We start from the raw sequence: 17,656 nt of genomic DNA, 5'->3' as shown, positions 1-17,656 counted from the left end.
GTCGCTGGCTCCAGGAAGGGGTTATTCGGTCTGCTGAAGGCCCATGGTCAAGGCACATATGAGAAAGCAATCAATGAACAACTAAGGTGTTGCAACGTGCAATGAAAAACTAATGATTGATGCTTATCATCTCTCTCCGTTCCTGTCTGTCTGTCCCTGTCTATCCCTCTCTCTGATTCACTCTCTGTCTCTGTATAAAAATAAAAGAAAGTTAACGTTGAGCCTGACCAATAAGTGGTACAGTGGATAGAGCATTGGCCTATGACACAGAGGACCCAGGTCTGAAACCCCTAGGTTTCTGGCTTGAGCGTGGGCTCATCAGCTTGAATGTAGAGTTGCTAACTTGAGCATGGGATCATAGACATGACCCCATGGTTGCTGGTTGCTGGCTTGAAGCCCAAGGTTGCTGGCTTGAGCAAGGTGTCACTGGCTCATCTGGAGGCCCCCACCCCATCAAGGCACATATGAGGAAGCAATCAATGAGCAACTAAGGTGCCACAATGAAGAACTGATGCTTCTCATCTCTCTCCCTTCCTGTCTTTCTCTCTTTCTCACTAACAAAAAAAAATAAATAAAAAGAAAAGAAAAGAAAGAAAAAGAATGTTGAAAAAGCTTCTGTAAGTTAAGAGGCACTTCCCTGCCCTTTTTCCTCCCTTACCCTTTTACCACCCCCTCCCTTGGCCTGGGAAGTGAAAGAAGAAAGATGAAATAAGAAAGACATCTCTCCCAATATCAGTTTTGAAGAATTGTACAGTCATTTAGGTGGAAACAACAAAAAGATTGCTCGGTTAGGTTCGTGCCATCAGCATTGCAGAAGAGAGGCAGCCAAGATGGCAGAATGCTGAAGGAGAAGCCAGTTTATACAGTTAGTGCAAAGAGAAGGAGATGGGGAACAGAAGAAGGGGAGTCAGGATGTCCAAGCTTTTCGTGTGTCAGAGATAAAACCAAAAGTTCACTAATGTTCATTAAAAAAATAATAAAACCCGGGTTCAATTCCCGGCCAGGGCACACAGGAGAAGCGCCCATTTGCTTCTCCACCCCTCCGCCGCGCTTTCCTCTCTGTCTCTCTCTTCCCCTCCCGCAGCCAAGGCTCCATTGGAGCAAAGATGGCCCGGGCGCTGGGGATGGCTCTGTGGCCTCTGCCTCAGGCGCTAGAGTAGCTCTGGTTGCAACATGGTGACACCCAGGATGGGCAGAGCATCGCCCCCTGGTGGGCAGAGCGTCGCCCCTGGTGGGCGTGCTGGGTGGATCCCGGTCGGGCACATGCGGGAGTCTGTCTGACTGTCTCTCCCTGTTTCCAGCTTCAGAAAAAAAAAAAATAATAATAAATAGGGAAGACAAGATGGCCACAGAGTAGGTGGACACTCCAACTCCCACTTCCCAGAACCAAGGTGGATTACAACTTAATTCTGAGAACAATCATCTTGAAAGACCAACTTTGGACTATATTAAGAGGATTCTACAGCCAAGGACCACCAAAGAACCCACACTGAGACTAGTAGAAAAGGCAGAGATGCGGAAAGTGCTGCCCTGGTCCCAGGAGCGAGGGGTGGGTGGGAGGGACTCTCGCAACGGGGAGGTTTGCACAGTGAGTTGTGGGTCCTAAGCCCCAAAACCAGAATCCCAGCCTAGAGCCCTGGAGCCTGGAAGGGGCTTACGGACTATATTTGGCTGAGAAAGGAACTTAGATACTGTTTGAAAGAAGGAGGCAAAATTCTCAGACCCAGGCTCCGTATTAAAAGGACTGCATGGAGAGCCTTGCTAACAGCCACTTTCCCAGAGCTCCAGGAGCAGAGAGCTCTGGGAGGACTGGAGTTGCCAGGGGTGAGAGTGGTCTTGGAGACACAGGGGGAGACACTTGTAGGGATGGACACCCAAACCCCTGGGCTGAGTCACTCCCCAAATCTAAAGTGAACATTTTTTCCTGGCAATAGCATCACTAACAAAGGGAAGAAATTGCCCCATCCACTGGAGGCTCACCTGCCCCAGTTAGAACAAAGACATGCTTAGAGGCAGCCAACACATTAGGGACACAAATAGTGAGTGCAGAGGTCTAAGTTACACCCTGCTGCAGACCAGCGAGACTCCTAATAACGGTGCAGAAGTAAGGAAACAACTCATCAAGAAAAAATGGGACAGGAAGGACTCTTCAAATGCTGATGGCAATATCCGAGTGCCCCATAGCCCCACTTTGCTTTATTATATAGCCATATGCAAACCAAGGAAGTCCTTGATACAAAGTAACACATCCAAGGCTAAAACAGGAACTCTCCCAAGGCATAAACAGGACGCATTAGTGAAATCTACCAACATCTGAAAACAAACAAAGAGTCAGAGGAAGGGCATGTAAATTGCTTCCAGCAAGTCAAGGAAGCAAGTGAAATGGGTGCCAATATTCAGCCTCACAGCCAATATGGAGGTGGAAGGGGAGAACTCAGCCCTTTGCCAAGCCTCAAATCTACAATGGCTTTCTGTCATTTATGGTCCACAACATATCCCCCTTTTCTTTTTTATTTTTAATTTGTGTGCTGAGATTTGCACTCATCTGATTTCCTAGTTTTCCAGATTCTAATTTGGAGGCAGACTAAAAAAAATACAGAACAAACACAAAATTAATATAACCAATCCTAAACAGATACCCAAACAAACATTCTAATATATTACAGTGATTAAAGCCTTTAAGCAAATTCTTAGCCAGTATAACAAGAATCTATAAAAGAGTAATGTCCTTAACATGTTCACCAAGTCCAAGTTGGCACCAACACCATTCCAAATCCCTGCAAATGCAACTGAACCCCAGTTCAGTCCATTAGGAGCTGTCACAGGAGCAGGAGTCCAGGAAGAGTCCACATTCAGAAAAAGTCCGCATGGCACTGTAATTGTTGTCACATTTCTATACTTTTCAGCTCATGTCCAAGTCCCAAAGACCACTGCTTCTAGCTGGTAATGATTCAGGTAGACTGGAAAAGCCATCTGCAGCATGTGTGGAGATGGAGCTTCTGTTCTCCTCAGCCTAGAGAGATGAGTCAGGGTGCTTTTCCCTGGAGCTTTGCAACCGTGGCTTGGTGAAGAGAATCTTGGGATACACTAAGCTGGGTGGCAGAGGTAAATTTATAAGTTGGCAAAAAAGGAAAAAAGGAGCTCTAAATTAGGAGTAGGTCCTAGCCTAAAATATGAATGGGGCATTGAGGCAGGAGGAATAAAGGAAAATTATATATTAAACACAGCAGCAGAAAATAGCAGTATCAACATCCACAACAGAGATTTTTAAGGGAAGAATAAAAAACCTGAATATTCAGGCAAGACTTAGTTAAGTGGCCCTTGTAAAAATGAGATTAGTTTACCTGCTACTTGGAAGAAAGACCCTAGGCTCATCCACAGCGACATAGATGGGGCCAATGGCCCTGGGCACCTTTAGCCTTCAGTGGCAAATTCCAGCATGCTGGTCAAGGTTAGGTCACAGGTGGCTTGAGCAGGGCTGGAAGAGACTGAACCCTCCCTTAGAGGAGCAAGGGGGCAGCTTACCTTCCAGTGTCCCTTTTTCCTCACAGCAAAGGCATGTAAGCCTGGCAGGCTTTGGCTCAATGACCTTCCTTTCCACTATTGAAGCAGGGCCCAAATGGAGTCCTATGAGGCCCCGTTGGGGCGTTGGAGCCTTTGAGGGTTATGCCAAGAGCTAGTATTTCACCTGATCTCTTTTGGGCTTTTTCTGCTCTTGGTCATTATAGACCTTAAAAGCCATGCTTAGAAGATCTCGCTGAGGGGTTTGAGGATTCCCATCCATCTATATAAATCTTTTCCGTATATCTGGAACTATTTGGAAAAAGACAAAACAGTGTTTTTAGCTAGATCAAATAAAAGAGGGTAGAAGTTTGCAGGAGAAAAGGATTTGGCGTCTCCTGTTCATCAGCATTCAAAAGAAAAATTTTAAAGTAAAAAGCATGATAAGGTAGACCCGTAGGAGTTCCAGGACATGACTCTCCCATATATATATATATATATATATATATATATATATATATATTTTTTTTTTTTTTTTTAAATTGACTTTAAAATATTTGCTGGGTATACTTTAATAATACCTTGACTTTAAAGATTGTAAAAAATACTTGTAATTCGAAAGGTTTGACAAAATACAGTAAATGCTTTTGCTACATATGCAGGAGCATTGTCAGTTTTAATTACATCAAAGAAGTCTAATAATAGAAAATGCATAGACAATGAGCTATAACATGCTTAGCAGCCTCTCCTGTTCTAGCAGAGGCTGCTATAAATCCAGAATAAGTATCCACTGTAACATGGACAACGGATTGTTTGCCAAATGAAGGTATATGAGTAACATCCATTTGCCAAAGTTGTCCTGGTAGGAGTCCTCGAAGGTTAACTTCGAAATGAAGGGACAGATTGTAGTATAGGACGCCTTGGACAGGATTTGACAATTTGTCGTGCTGCTTTCCCAGAACATTGAAATTGTTTATGCAGGGCTGAAGCATTCTAGTGGTGAATAGTATGAGACTGGATTGCTTGATTTGTCATGGTTGCTCCAATAATTTTCTTTTGGGTAGCTTGAGTAACAAGGGTATTCCCTTGTGCTAAAGCTTCAGGGAGCATAGAGTGAGTTCGAATATGTTTTATAAAACATGGAGCTCTATATTGACGTATAAGTCTTTGAAGAAGGAGAAACTGTTGAAATAGTTCCTCATCAGCAGTTGTCCCTAAGACAGCAGTCTCTATAGTGGAAACAACTGTAAGTAAATATTTGCTGTCTGTATACAGATTAAAGGAGGAATATGGCAAATGTTGAAAATCCATGATAATGGCATGTAATTCTACTCTTTGAGCTGATTTTAAGGTGACTGTTTCAGTATAAAGTTGTTCATTGATTGTTAAGCCTACTATTCCTGAGCTGGATTCATTAGTAAAGACTGTAGGTGTTTCAGGAATGGGCTCATTAATAATTGTTTTAGGCCCTGGCCGGTTGGCTCAGCGGTAGAGCGTAGGCCTGGCATGCAGGGGACCCGGGTTCGATACTCGGCCAGGGCACATAGGAGAAGCGCCCATTTGCTTCTCCATCCCCCCCTCCTTCCTCTCTGTCTCTCTCTTCCCCTCCCGCAGCCAAGGCTCCATTGGAGCAAAGATGGCCCTGGCGCTGGGGATGGCTCCTTTGCCTCTGCCCCAGGCACTGGAGTGGCTCTGGTCGCAGCAGAGCATCGCCCCCTGGTGGGCAGAGCGTCGCCCCTGGTGGGCATGCCAGGTGGATCCCGGTCAGGCACATGTGGGAGTCTGTCTGACTGTCTCTCCCCATTTCCAGGTTCAGAAAAATACACAAAAAAATAATAATTGTTTTAGGAAATACAAATGTAACTATTTTATCAGCTGGGTAGTGAGAATCAATTTGGCCTGTAAAATTTGCAAAAGCAATTTGCCATTTAGTGGAAGTTTCCCAGAGCCATTGTTGTTGATCCTCTGAAAAAAGAAACAACAACAATCTGAGGCTCAAAATCTATAAGCCGTAAGAGTCACCTACACCCCTTGATAATCAAGGAGGCGACAAGATCAAAATACGAAGAGAAAACTTTTTTAGAAGTAACAGCCAAATGAATCTATTCAATAGGACCTGAAGCTTGTCACAAAGTCCTGTTGGAGTGTAACTTGAGGGACAAATTAGTAAGGCAATTGATTTTTCAGGATTTATGCATTTTAGTTTTGCTTGTTGCAAGGCTTTTTCTATAAGCTTTAAAGCTTGCTTTCCTGCAGCTGTAAGTAGCCAAGGAGAAGCTGGTTCAGCTGAGCCTCTAAGACTATCAAAAAGTGGTTTTAGTTCACTGGTAGTTAATTTCAAAGAAGATCTAAGCCAATTAATGTCTCCTAACGATTTCTGGAAATCGTTTAAAGTTTGCAAATGATTTGTCTTGATTTTTATTTTCTGTGAACAAATTTGTTGTCTCTCAATTATTTGTCTTAAATAAGAAAAAGGTAAAGATTTCTGTATCTCTTTAGGAGCTATATAAAATCCTGATTCTTTTAAAGAATATTCTAGTTGTTGCAAAATGGTCAACACAGTGTCTTTATCTGGATTAGCGATAAGAATATTATCCGTATAATGAATTATGTATGCTTTAGGGTGCTGCCTTCACAAGGTAGGACTGTTCGCCATACCTTGAGGCAAAATTCTCCACTGGTATTGCTCCATTGGAGCCTGAAAATTAAGTGAAGGAACACTGAATGCAAAACGCTTGCAATCATGCGGGCTTAAAGGAATAGTAAAAAAGCAATCCTTCAAGTCAATAATTATAAGGTGAAAATTTCATGGAATGGCAGTAGGAGAAGGAGGTCTCAGCTGGAGAGGACCCATAATTTCCAGTCTTATTTATTGCTCTCAAATCTTATAATAGTCTCCAGTTTCCTGATTTCTTTTTAATGACAAATATAGGCGTATTCCATGGACAATTAGATGGTTCAATGTGCCCAAGCTGTAACTGTTCTTGTACCAATTGAGCAGTTACCTTAAGTTTCTCCTGAGAAAGGGGCCATTGCTCTACCCATAGAAGATTATTTGATTTCCAAGTAATTGAGTTTTCACAATGCATTATTGGGGTAGCAGGGACTACGAAGGCCCCTATGCTAAATTTTGATATCCTAATCCATGCCTTCTGGTATTGGGTGCCACTTCTATGGTGGTGAGAATTCCTTGCTATTCTTTTCCTAACCCCTTAGTGAGCAAAAATCCCTGATTAAGCATCTGAGTATTGATTAAACTATTAGGACTGACAAGCAACACCCCCATAGTTTTCAAAACATCTCTACTCCACAAATTAACTGGCAATCCAGGGAGCACATAAGGCTGAAAAAATCCAGAATGACCTTATTATCTTTCCATTGTAAAAAACTAGAGTTTTTTGTTGAAGGAATTTATAATTCTGTGGCTGTTGCTTAAGTGGGCCAGGAAGGAGGCCAATGTAGCTTAGCAATAGCAGATACATTAGCTCCAGTATCTAAAAGTCTTTTAAATTTACACCCTTGTATTGTTAGTTCCATTTCAGGGTGTTCCTGGCCTATTTTTTTAAATCCAATTGGAAAAATCAGAGAAGCCAAATCACCAATTTCCTTGGGGCCCCTTTTGCAAAATGTGGCCTGAGAAGCAGAATTAGCATCCTTATTCTATTCTTCTAACTGCCTGAATTAGGTGTGAGACAAAATCTTGAAATGACTTCTTAGGGCCCTGCTTAATTTTGCTCAATTCCTTTGTTTTGCCTAATTGAGTATAACCTTACACATAAATAAGACAATTTATGCATAAAAAACACAAGTATAATATATAACTTTGATTAGTCTTAATATTTAAGTTGCTATATGGCTTCTAACTTTGAATATATTTTATAATGAATTAACCAAATTAGTAAGTTTTAGGGATTTATATTTTATTCTATTTAAATTTAAATGAGTGTTTTTATCAGTTTTATAAACATTTAATTTTTCTAAATATTAGAGTCAGTATTTCCAATCTTTGTTTGCAAAAAAAACTTAATTCAGGCCTTAAAAACAGATACATTTTAGATAACATTAAACGAAGACTAAATAGAAACAAGAATTAGATGAATTAGACAAACTAGAGAGAAACCCAGGATTTTAGAGCACAATTAGATTAGAAAGATGCCTGCCTGCCTGATATTAGTTAAGGCATTTTCAGACAGAAGGACTGAAGGATGTGACTAAACAAAATCTTTTTGAGAAAATTTGCTTTTGGCAGCTGTTGGAATATTTTCTATAGTCAGATTTAACACAGGTCTCCTGCCTTAATTTTTAGGCAAAGAATAAAAAAGAAACAAAATGATAGTTTAGAAGATTGTAGTTAAAACATTAAAGAAAATTAGACTACAATAGGAAAAGCTGTAATTTTCCTAATATTTGAGTCTTCTATTCATTTTCAAATTTTATAGTCACTGTAACTGGTGGCTTAGGTTGACTATGCTGAGATTTTTTTTCTACCTTAACAGCCCCTTTATAAAAGTCTAACTTCCACAGCAAATAATCACCCCTGGAGAGACAGGCACAAGCAATCACCTTCCAGTCATTTGGGGGAAGAGTCTTTGCACTAATAGTATTTAATAAGCCAAGTAAAAAAGGGGCAGTAGGCCCATACTGAATACAAGCAAGTTTAAGCTTTTTCGGAGTTTTAAAAGGTATAGGTTTACGTTTTTTGCATTAGTCTTCCTGTATTATCCTGTCTTTTTATAACAGAAAAATGGGTAAAGCCATTTATTGTTTCTTCTATATTTCGAGCCTGGTCTATAGATTGTTGGAGAGGGGTTTCCCATATTTTGAGTTATAGACTCCACAATCAGCCCAATAAAGGAATGGAAGAGTAGAGGGTTGAATGTAGAAAGGAGTTGAGGGCAGTGGAGGCCTCGCGGTTAAGGCAGCCATAGTCACGGATTTTTCATTCCTCAAATTATTTTTAGTCCCCAAGTTATTTTTATATTCAAATTCTTCTGTTCCCAGCTTATTCTGATATTTTTTAGACAACGATTTGTTTTCATACAGTAACATTTTTATAAAAAGTTTTCTTATTTTTTACTCTATTTGTCTCATAATCTTTTACTCATGACTATATTTTCCTTAAAAACTTTTTTTACTCATTGTGTGTATTTCACTTTGGGGAGTTTTGACACCTTTCTTCAGTTTTAGTTTCCTCATACTTATACTTAAGTCCCTGTTTGGGCACCACTTGCCTCGGACCAGTGCAACTCCTAATAATGGTGCAGAATTAAAGAAACATACTCATCAAGAAAAAATGGGGCAGGGAGGACTTTTCAAATGCTGATGGCAATATCCGAGTGCCCCGTAGCCCCACTTCCTTTATTATATAGCCATATGCAAACCAAGGAAGTCCTTGATACAAAGTAACACATCCAAGGCTAAAACAGGAACTCTCCCAAGGCATAAACAGGATGCATTAGTGAAATCTACCAACATCTGAAAACAAACAAAGAGTCAGAGGAAGGGCATGTAACTTGCTTCCAGCAAGTCAAGGAAGCAAGTGAAGTGGGTGCAAATACTCAGCCTCACAGCCAATATGGAGGTGGAGGGGGGAGAACTCAGCCCTTTGCCAAGCCTCAAATCTACAATGGCTTTCTGCCATTTATGGTCCACAACAACACCCCGTGTCCCCCCCCACCACCAGCGGGGCTAAATGCTTGCAGAGGGCGGGCAAACTGGAGGCAGCAGGGGGCAGCTGTAAAGCCCAGGACACAGCTGTGAAGGCCAGGGCGGTTGGAGCAAGCTAGCATGGGCCAGCCCATGAAGGTGGGAACCACTGCAGCCACTGTGAAGGTCTGGGCTCACACACAGACCTGCCTGTGGCATAGGGTCCATCCTTGACAGAGAAAGAGGCCTGAGCAACAGCAGAGGGGATCCGTGTGGGCACACATGATCCCGCCAGCAAGGGTAGAAGTCACAGCGGCCACTGCGGAGATCCGGGCCAGTGCACCAACCCCCAGCGACGTGGACCCGCCCATGGCAGCAGTGGAGGTTGAAGCAGCCCCAGAGCAGTCTGAGCAGGCATGTTCAGGCCCACCCACAAGGGTGGAAGCCGTGGCAGACACTGTGGAGGCCCAAGCCCATGCGCAAACTTGCCCACAGCACAGACCAGCCCTCAGTGGCAGTGGAGGCTGGGGCGGTCTTGGAAGTGGTCCAAGCAGGCACACGAGTGTGCGCAGCCCTTCTGGAGCAGTGGTGGCCACGGTGGCCACAGAGGTGGGCTGGCACCATCAGCACCTGAGCTCAAACACCCCAGACAGTAACAGCAGCGGTGGCCCAGTGGACAGACCACAGAACGGGTGAGTACACCCTACTGAGTGCTGAAAAAGAAGATAAAAACAAAATAAGATAAAATAAAATAAATAAATAGAAAGTCTGGATAGAATGACACCTGAGGCTAAGGAGCAGGCCACATCCAATACCATACCTAATCACTGAATTACAGTACTGAGCCCAACAAGTAGCCAGCAATAAGAGGTAACAGAAAGCGGATCTCAGGGGAACTTGAACTTTTAAAGGAACTTCCCCCAGGCCAAGAGCAGATATAAGCAAGCTTAGGAGTACAGCTGATATTTACAACGGCACCTGGGCCCAGCAGAGGCAGCCCACAAAATCTGGATTGCCTGTAGCTACAAAAAGGTTGATAAGAGCCAGGCATAGGCAGTGACTCCCACTGATCTGCACCAGCCCCCAGACAGGGAGGTCAAGGGCAGCCACATTCAGTGGCCAGATACGGAAAGCACCGGTTCAGGACCTAACAAACCTTGTTAGAGTGGAAGCTTAAAGAAGGGCTCCTCACACCTGAACCAGCTAAGATATGGAAAACACCAACACAAACAGCAAAAAAGAACAGTGATAGCAGATAAGTAGCCCACAGTGGATTACAAACAACAGCTGATGCCAACCCCAAAAGACCTAAAAATAACACAGCTGAAAATTGGAGGCAGACAATACCAACCCTAGACTTAGCTAACTTCACAAACAACACACCCAAACAAGGAGCATATACGCAGACAAAATAGGAAGACAGAGAAATGAAATCCAAATGAATCAACAAGAGAAATCCCCAGAAAAAGAATGGAATGAGATGGAAATAACCAAACTACCGGATGCAGAGTTTAAAATAATAATTATTAGAATGCTCAAAGACCTTAGAGCAACAATGGATGGACGCAATGAGCACCTAAATAAAAAGATAACAAGCATCAAAAAGGACATTGAAATAATAAAGAAGAACCAGTCAGAAATAACAAATACAATATCAGAAGTGAAGAAAACACTAAAAGAAATGAAAATTTGGCTGGATGAAGCAGAGGATCGAATCAGCAATTTAGAAGACAAGATAAATGAAAGCATAGAAGCAGAGCAGCAAAAAGAAAGAGGCTCAAAAAGTCAGCGGAATCTCTAAGAGAGCTCTATGACAACACAAAGAGAAACAACATCTGCATAATAGGGATTCCTGAAGAAGAAGAGAAAGAACAAGAGATGGAGAACCTGTTTGAAGAAATCATAGCTGAAAAACTTCCCTAAATTGATGCAGGAAAAAGTCACACAAGTTCAAGAAGCACAGAGAATTCCATTAAAGAGAAACCCAAAGAAACCTATACCAAGACACATCATAATTAAAATACCAAAGCTCAGAGATAAACAAAAAATACTAAAAGCTGCAAGGGAAAAAAAGTCAATCACCTACAAAGGAGCCCCCATAAGGATAACATCTGACTTCTCAACAGAAACACTTGAGGCCAGAAGGGAATGGCAAAAAATATTCAAAGTAATGCAGAACAAGAGCCTACAACCAAGACTTCTTTATCCAGCAAGGCTATCATTTAAAAGTGAAGGAGAAATAAAAAGCTTCCCAGACAAAAAAACAAAAACAAAAAACCTCAAGGAATTTATTACAACCAAACCAATGCTGCAAGAAATGTTAAGGGGCCTGTTGTAAACAGAACAAAGGGGGGGGGGAATATAGTAAAAGAAAAATGTAGATTTAAAGAATAAAATGTCAATAAACAACTACATATCAATAATAACCTTAAATGTAAATGGATTAAATGCTCCAATCAAAAGACATAGGGTAGCTGCGTGGATAAGAAAACAGGACCCATACATAAGCTGTCTACAAGAGACACACCTCAAAACAAAAGATACATATAGACTGAGAGTAAAATGTTGGAGAAACGCCTGACCAGGCGGTGGCACAGTGGATAGAGCATCGGACTGGGATGTGGAAGGACCCAGGTTCGAGACCCCGAGGTCACCAGCTTGAGCGTGGGCTCATCTGGCTTGAGCCAAAAGCTCACCAGCTTGGACCCAAGGTCACTGGCTCAAGCAAGGGGTTACTCGGTCTGCTGAAGGCCCGTGGTCAAGGCACATATGAGAAATCAATCAATGAACAACTAAGGTGTCGCAATGAAAAGCTGATGTTTGATGCTTCTCATCTCTCTCCGTCCCTGTCTATTCCTCTCTCTGACTCTCTCTCTCTGTCCCTGTAATAAAAAAATTTTACCTTTTGCAACAACGTGGATGGACCTGGAAACTATTATGTTAAGTGAAATAAGCCAGGCAGAGAAAGAAAAATATCATATGACCTCACTCATTTGAGGAATCCAATGAACAATGTGAACTGAGGAATCAGAATTAAGACAGAGGAGGAATCAAAGGGACCAGAGGAAAAGAGGACAGAGGGAAAGGGGATGATAGGATGAGATAATCCTGAAGGGAAGGGAGAAGGGTGCTGTGGGGAAGGGGCAAGGGAGAGTTGAGGGGAATACGGGGAGGAAGGGGGATGCATTCGTGGCAACACTAGAATCTACGTAAACACAATAAATTAAAATGAATCAATTAAAAAAAAAGAAAAATAATAAGTAATATTCAACTTTAAAAAAAAAAAGGATTGCTCAACAGTATTTCCAGCCTCACTGGTACTGGAACCCACAATTTTAGAAACAGCAGCTCATACATTCAAATAGTTATTCTTATTTAATAGCTATGTATTTAATTATCACCTACTCAGCAGCTCATAATCTTACTGAGTTTTAATTTTGATAAAAAAATTTAAATCTAGTTTATTGCAGTATAATTTACATACGATTAAATGGTCTTGTTTGAAATGTGCAGGTCAATGAGTTTTAATAAATGTGTATGCCCATGTAACTGTCACCACAATCAATAGAACATTTCCACCACTTCCAAAGATTCCCATGTGTCCTTTTACAGTCCATTTCCTTCATCTGCCTCCAGCCCCAGGTAAACACTGATTTGCTTTCTACAAGTATATATTAGTTTTGCCTTTTCTAGAATTGCATAAAAATAGAATTATACAATTCGTACTCTTGTATTTGGCTTCTTTCACTCCGTAAAATGTTTTTTGAGATTCACCCAGGTCAGTAATTTTCTTTTTCTTTATTTTTTTAAATGAATGGTGTTCCATTGTATGGATATCCATTTATCTCTTGAACATTTGGATTGTTTCCAGGTTTTAGCTATTATGAATCAAGCTGCTGTCAACATTGAAATATTAAACTTTTGTGAGCAGGTATTTTCAGTTCTCTTTAAAGAACATCTGTATGCAATTTTTTTATTACTAAACTTTATGGTTAAAACAGTTTTAGACTTACAAAGAAATTGAGCAGATGGTACAGAGAGGTCCCCTATCAGTTTTCTTCCATAATTTCTCCTAGTATTAACATTTTATATTAGTTTGGTATTTGTTTCAATTCATAAACCAATCAATGTTGATACGTTATTATTAAGTAAAGTTCATAGTTTGCTTAGGTTATTGTAGTTTTAACCTAATATTCTTCTTCTGTTCTAGGATCCCATTCAGAATACCACATTAACATTTAGGTGTCAAGGCTCTTCTTTGTTGTGACACTTTCTCATAGTTTCCTTACTTTTAATGACTTTGACAGTTTTGAGGAGTATTGGTTAATTATATTATAGTATTCCTCTCTATTGAAATTTGTCTGGTGGTTTTCTTATGATTAGAGGTGGGTTATGGGTTTGGGGAGGAAGGTCACAGAGATGGATTACATTGTCATCACATCCTATCAAGGGCACATACTATCAACCTGATTTATAAATGTTGATGTTAACCTGGTCACCTGGCTGGGCAGTGTTGCCTGGTTTCTCTACTGTAAAACTACCTGCCCACCCCACCCCCCTTCCACACTGTGTTCTTTGGGCATCTCTATGCACAGCCCACACTTAAGGAGTTACATCTTCATTGTTTTTGTAAACAAAAATTACTCTGCTCCACGTTTCTTCCAGAATTTAGTGCAACGAAGGGTTTGTCTTTCTTGGGATGCTTGTATACTCTATTTATCAGAGAAGGGGAAGTACGTGACCCAGCTTGGATGTTCGTTTATTACCTGGACTGTTAGTATACTGAGAGCTAATGGGTGGGTTGCTTGCAGAAGGTCCAGGTTTCTGATAAGATTTTCTCCTCTTTCCATCATTTTTCTGACTCTTCATTATAATTGCCTCTTTATAAATGTGCTAATTGTATTGTAACTACCTCAAGCTTTTTTTGGACTTAGGCAGAGTAGAAATTACAAGTCAGCCATCATATCCCCATACCGAGCCCAGCTTTTACCTAGTCATCACCCCACCCCCTCAGTACTCAATCTTGGTATTTCTCCAGGAAAGTGACAGACAAGGTGCTCCCTCAGGGCGTTTCTCCAATCCAGATCAGAATGGCAGCCCCAGGAAACAGCAGCCTAGGTGAGTGGGGCTGGCATTTGCTGGGGTCGGGGTGGGGGTGGAATAGATGTAGAGAGGTTTTATTCCTTGACTGGGAGTTTAGCCCCAGTCCTCTTGCCAGGGCAGTTTTGCATAATGGTTAGTAATATGTGCTCTAAAGTCAGACTTCTTGGGTTAAAATGCTACCTCTGCCAGTCACTATTCTTGAACATAAGCAAATTGCTTTACAACTCAGGGCCTCAGTGTCCCCAATTGTAAATGAGATAAGAATAATACCTCATGGACTTTGTATGAAATAATATGTATAAAGCATATAGAAGAGCCCTTGGCATATTGCAATATATAAAAGTTAGTACTGTTCTATTGTTCTCTTTTCTATAGCCCTGTCCCAACGCCCCCCATGCAGCCCTGGGCTTCCCGCCACAAAGCCCTCTGGCTTCTACCACGGAGATGTGTGGCACTCGCTGTCCTGCTCCAGCCGCTCCTTTTCCACTGCTGATAGCATCCTGGGCTGCCTGGCTGGTCACGTCGTCCACATGATGGGGGACTCCACACTTCGGCAGTGGTGGGAGTATCTGCGTGACACTGTGCCCTGTGAGTGGCCATGAGGGGAGAGGGCAGGACTCCTAAGAGAAAAAGAGCAGAATCAGGGTTTGAGAGACAAGGCTCCTGTATTTCCAATGAGAGTTTGTGACAGCATGCTGGGAATGTTCCAAGAACAAGTGAGCAAAGGAATCAGAGCTTGGAAGATGTAATTATTACCACCCAGCTGCCTTTCCAGTTTAGTTTACCAGAAGTTATGTAATGAACTCAAATGACAGCATAAAGAAACAACTTTCAAATAATACCATTTCTGATAATACCAAAACGTCCCCCATTCAGTTTCTAAATAAAAATCCTCATTTTAATCTCTTAAGTAAAGTTAACATATGAAAGATATAAAGGTCAAACTTTTGTCCCCCATTCACCTCAATTTCTTTTTCCCCTGCCCTCGCCTCTCCTCTGCTTCCCTCTCCTCTCTCGGCTTCCCTCTCTTCTTCTCCCCTTTCTTCTTCTCCCCTCCCTTCTACCCTCCTTCCTTCCTCCCTTCTCTCCTTTCTTCTCTCTCCTCTTTCCTTCCACCCCTCTTCTGCTCTCCTCCCCTATTCAATCTCTTTCTCTCCTCTGCCTCACTTCTGTATCCTGACCAACAGCTGATAAAACTGTGGTTCTCTTAGTACCTAAAACCTGAGTGACTTCTGCTGAATGTGTGTTGTTTCCTCAGCCCTCCAAAGTTAAATTAATCCAGTCCCAAATCTTCCCTGTGCACCGTTTTTCTAAATATTAGTTGAGTTTATGAAAAACAGAAAATTATCAGAGTATTTTTGAATAACATTCCATTTAGAAAAGAAGAACAGCCCTGGCAGGTTGGCTCAGTGGTAGAGTGTTGAACTGGCTTGTGGATGTCCTGGGTTTGATTCCCTGTCAGGGCACACAGGAGAAGTGCCCATCTACTTCTCCACCCTTCTCCCTTCTCTTTCTTTTCTTTTTTTTTTTTTTTTTTTGTATATTTCTGAAGCTGGAAACGGGGAGAGACAGTCAGACTGACTCCCGCATGTGCCCGACCGGGATCCACCCGGCACGCCCACCAGGGGCACCGCTCTGCCCACCAGGGGGCGATGCTCTGCCCCTCCAGGGCGTCGCTCTGCCGCGACCAGAGCCACTCTAGTGCCTGGGGCAGAGGCCAAGGAGCCATCCCCAGTGCCCGGGCCATCTTTGCTCCAATGGAGCCTTGGCTGCAGGAGGGGAAGAGAGAAACAGAGAGGAAGGAGGGGAGGTGGGGGGGGTGGAGAAGCAAATGGGCGCTTCTCCTATGTGCCCTGGCCGGGAATCGAACCCAGGTCCCCCGCACGCCAGGCTGACGCTCTACCGTCTCCCTTCTCTTTCTCTCTTCTCCTCCTAGAGCCATGGCTTGAATGGTTTGAGCAAGTTGGCCCTAGGCACTGAGGATAGCTTCATGGCCTCTCTTCGAGTGCTAAAAATGACTCAGTTGCTGAGCAACTAAGTAGCACCCCAGATGGGAAGAGCATCACCCACAGAGGGTTTGCCAGGTGGATCCCAGTTGGGGTACATGCTAGAGTCTGTCCTTCTTGCCTCCTTGCCTCCAACTTGATAAAAATAAAAATAAAGAAAGAAAAGAAAAACAAATACTTAGCATCAATAGCAATTATTTTAAATAAAACCATGTCCAAGCAGCCAGCACCTAATTCAAGGTTATTATAAGTCTGGAAGATGTCTGAGGAGTATGAGTAGAACAGAAAAGCTAGCCTGTATGTCTGTTGGACTGTGCCTACTATTTGGTGGTCATAATCTCTGTGAACTCAATTGTAAAGTTAGCAACAGGCCGGTTGTGGCTCTTGTTTACCATGTTTTTGAGCAAAGTCCACTTAATATATTATCTCTGATCTCAGATAGGTAGTGAAGATACAGTCCTGTCTTTCTGGAAGTTTAGAAATATTTTTAAAGTTTAGAAAGTTTTCATATGTCACCCTCAGTCACTAGACCTAATTTGAGGTTCTCGTTTATTTTAAACAATTTATTAAAGTATAATTGACAAACCATAAATAGAGTAAATTGAAAATATAAAATTAGAAAGTTATAATATATGATATATATGTACACCCAGAAAAAAAATCTTCACAAAAAATATAATTAGCATATCCACTACCTAGACAACATTTCTGGTGGCCCTTACTAATCCCTCCCTCTTATCTTTCCTCCTCCCCAGTCAACCACACCTCTGCTTTCTGTCTTTCTAGCTTAGTTTGCATTTGTTAGAACTCTGTATTAATATGCAGATCAATGGAACAGAACAGAGAACCCAGAAATAAACCCACATCTCTATGGCCAATTGATATTTGACAAAGGAGATAAGAGCATACAGTGGAGTAAAGACAGTCTCTTCCACAAATGGTGCTGGGAAAATGGGACAAGTACATGCAAAAAAATGAAACTAGACCACCAACTTACACCATTCACAGAAATAAACTCAAAATGGATAAAAGACTTGAATGTAAGTTGTGAAACCATGATCATAAATATTTAGTTTTGTTTCTTTTTTTATGTTCCCAGTTTCAGAAATTACACTTTTTAGATTTAATTTTTGAAAATAAATTGCAGGTACATAATCAAAAGTCAAAACTGTTAGCATCCATGGGAGTCCAAAAAGACCAGAGTAACAGGCTTTATTGAAAAGAAAAAATGGACCTTGCTGTGCTGACTGGTAAGGGGAGTCGCATTCCAGGCACAGCCTAGGACTAGGGTTCTTTTTTGAGGGGGAGTGGGAAGGGTCGTGGGGCTTTCAATCATCCAGGACTTCTTGGCTTGTGACATCAGACATTCCTTTGCGGTTGGTCATCTGCTGTGAGCCCTG

The 17,656-nt window shown here is 41.9% G+C and overlaps 1 protein-coding gene across 6 annotated transcripts in view; it reads left to right on the top strand.

Moving 5' to 3' along the window:
* LOC136403474 (NXPE family member 3-like) overlaps positions 1-17,656 on the top strand; it is a 172,927-nt gene that overhangs the window by 140,377 nt on the left and 14,894 nt on the right. For all 6 annotated transcript variants that reach the window (XM_066382236.1, XM_066382235.1, XM_066382239.1 and 3 more), the window contains 2 exons: positions 14,186-14,265; positions 14,626-14,838. In XM_066382236.1, the coding sequence (XP_066238333.1) occupies positions 14,186-14,265; positions 14,626-14,838 (293 nt within the window). The remainder of the gene's footprint in view (positions 1-14,185; positions 14,266-14,625; positions 14,839-17,656) is intronic.

This window comes from Saccopteryx leptura, chromosome 4 (genome assembly GCF_036850995.1).
Source record: "Saccopteryx leptura isolate mSacLep1 chromosome 4, mSacLep1_pri_phased_curated, whole genome shotgun sequence".
Lineage (NCBI taxonomy): Eukaryota > Metazoa > Chordata > Mammalia > Chiroptera > Emballonuridae > Saccopteryx > Saccopteryx leptura.
The sequence above is the reverse complement of the archived record's forward strand: the minus strand, read 5'-3'. Positions and strand labels throughout refer to the sequence as shown.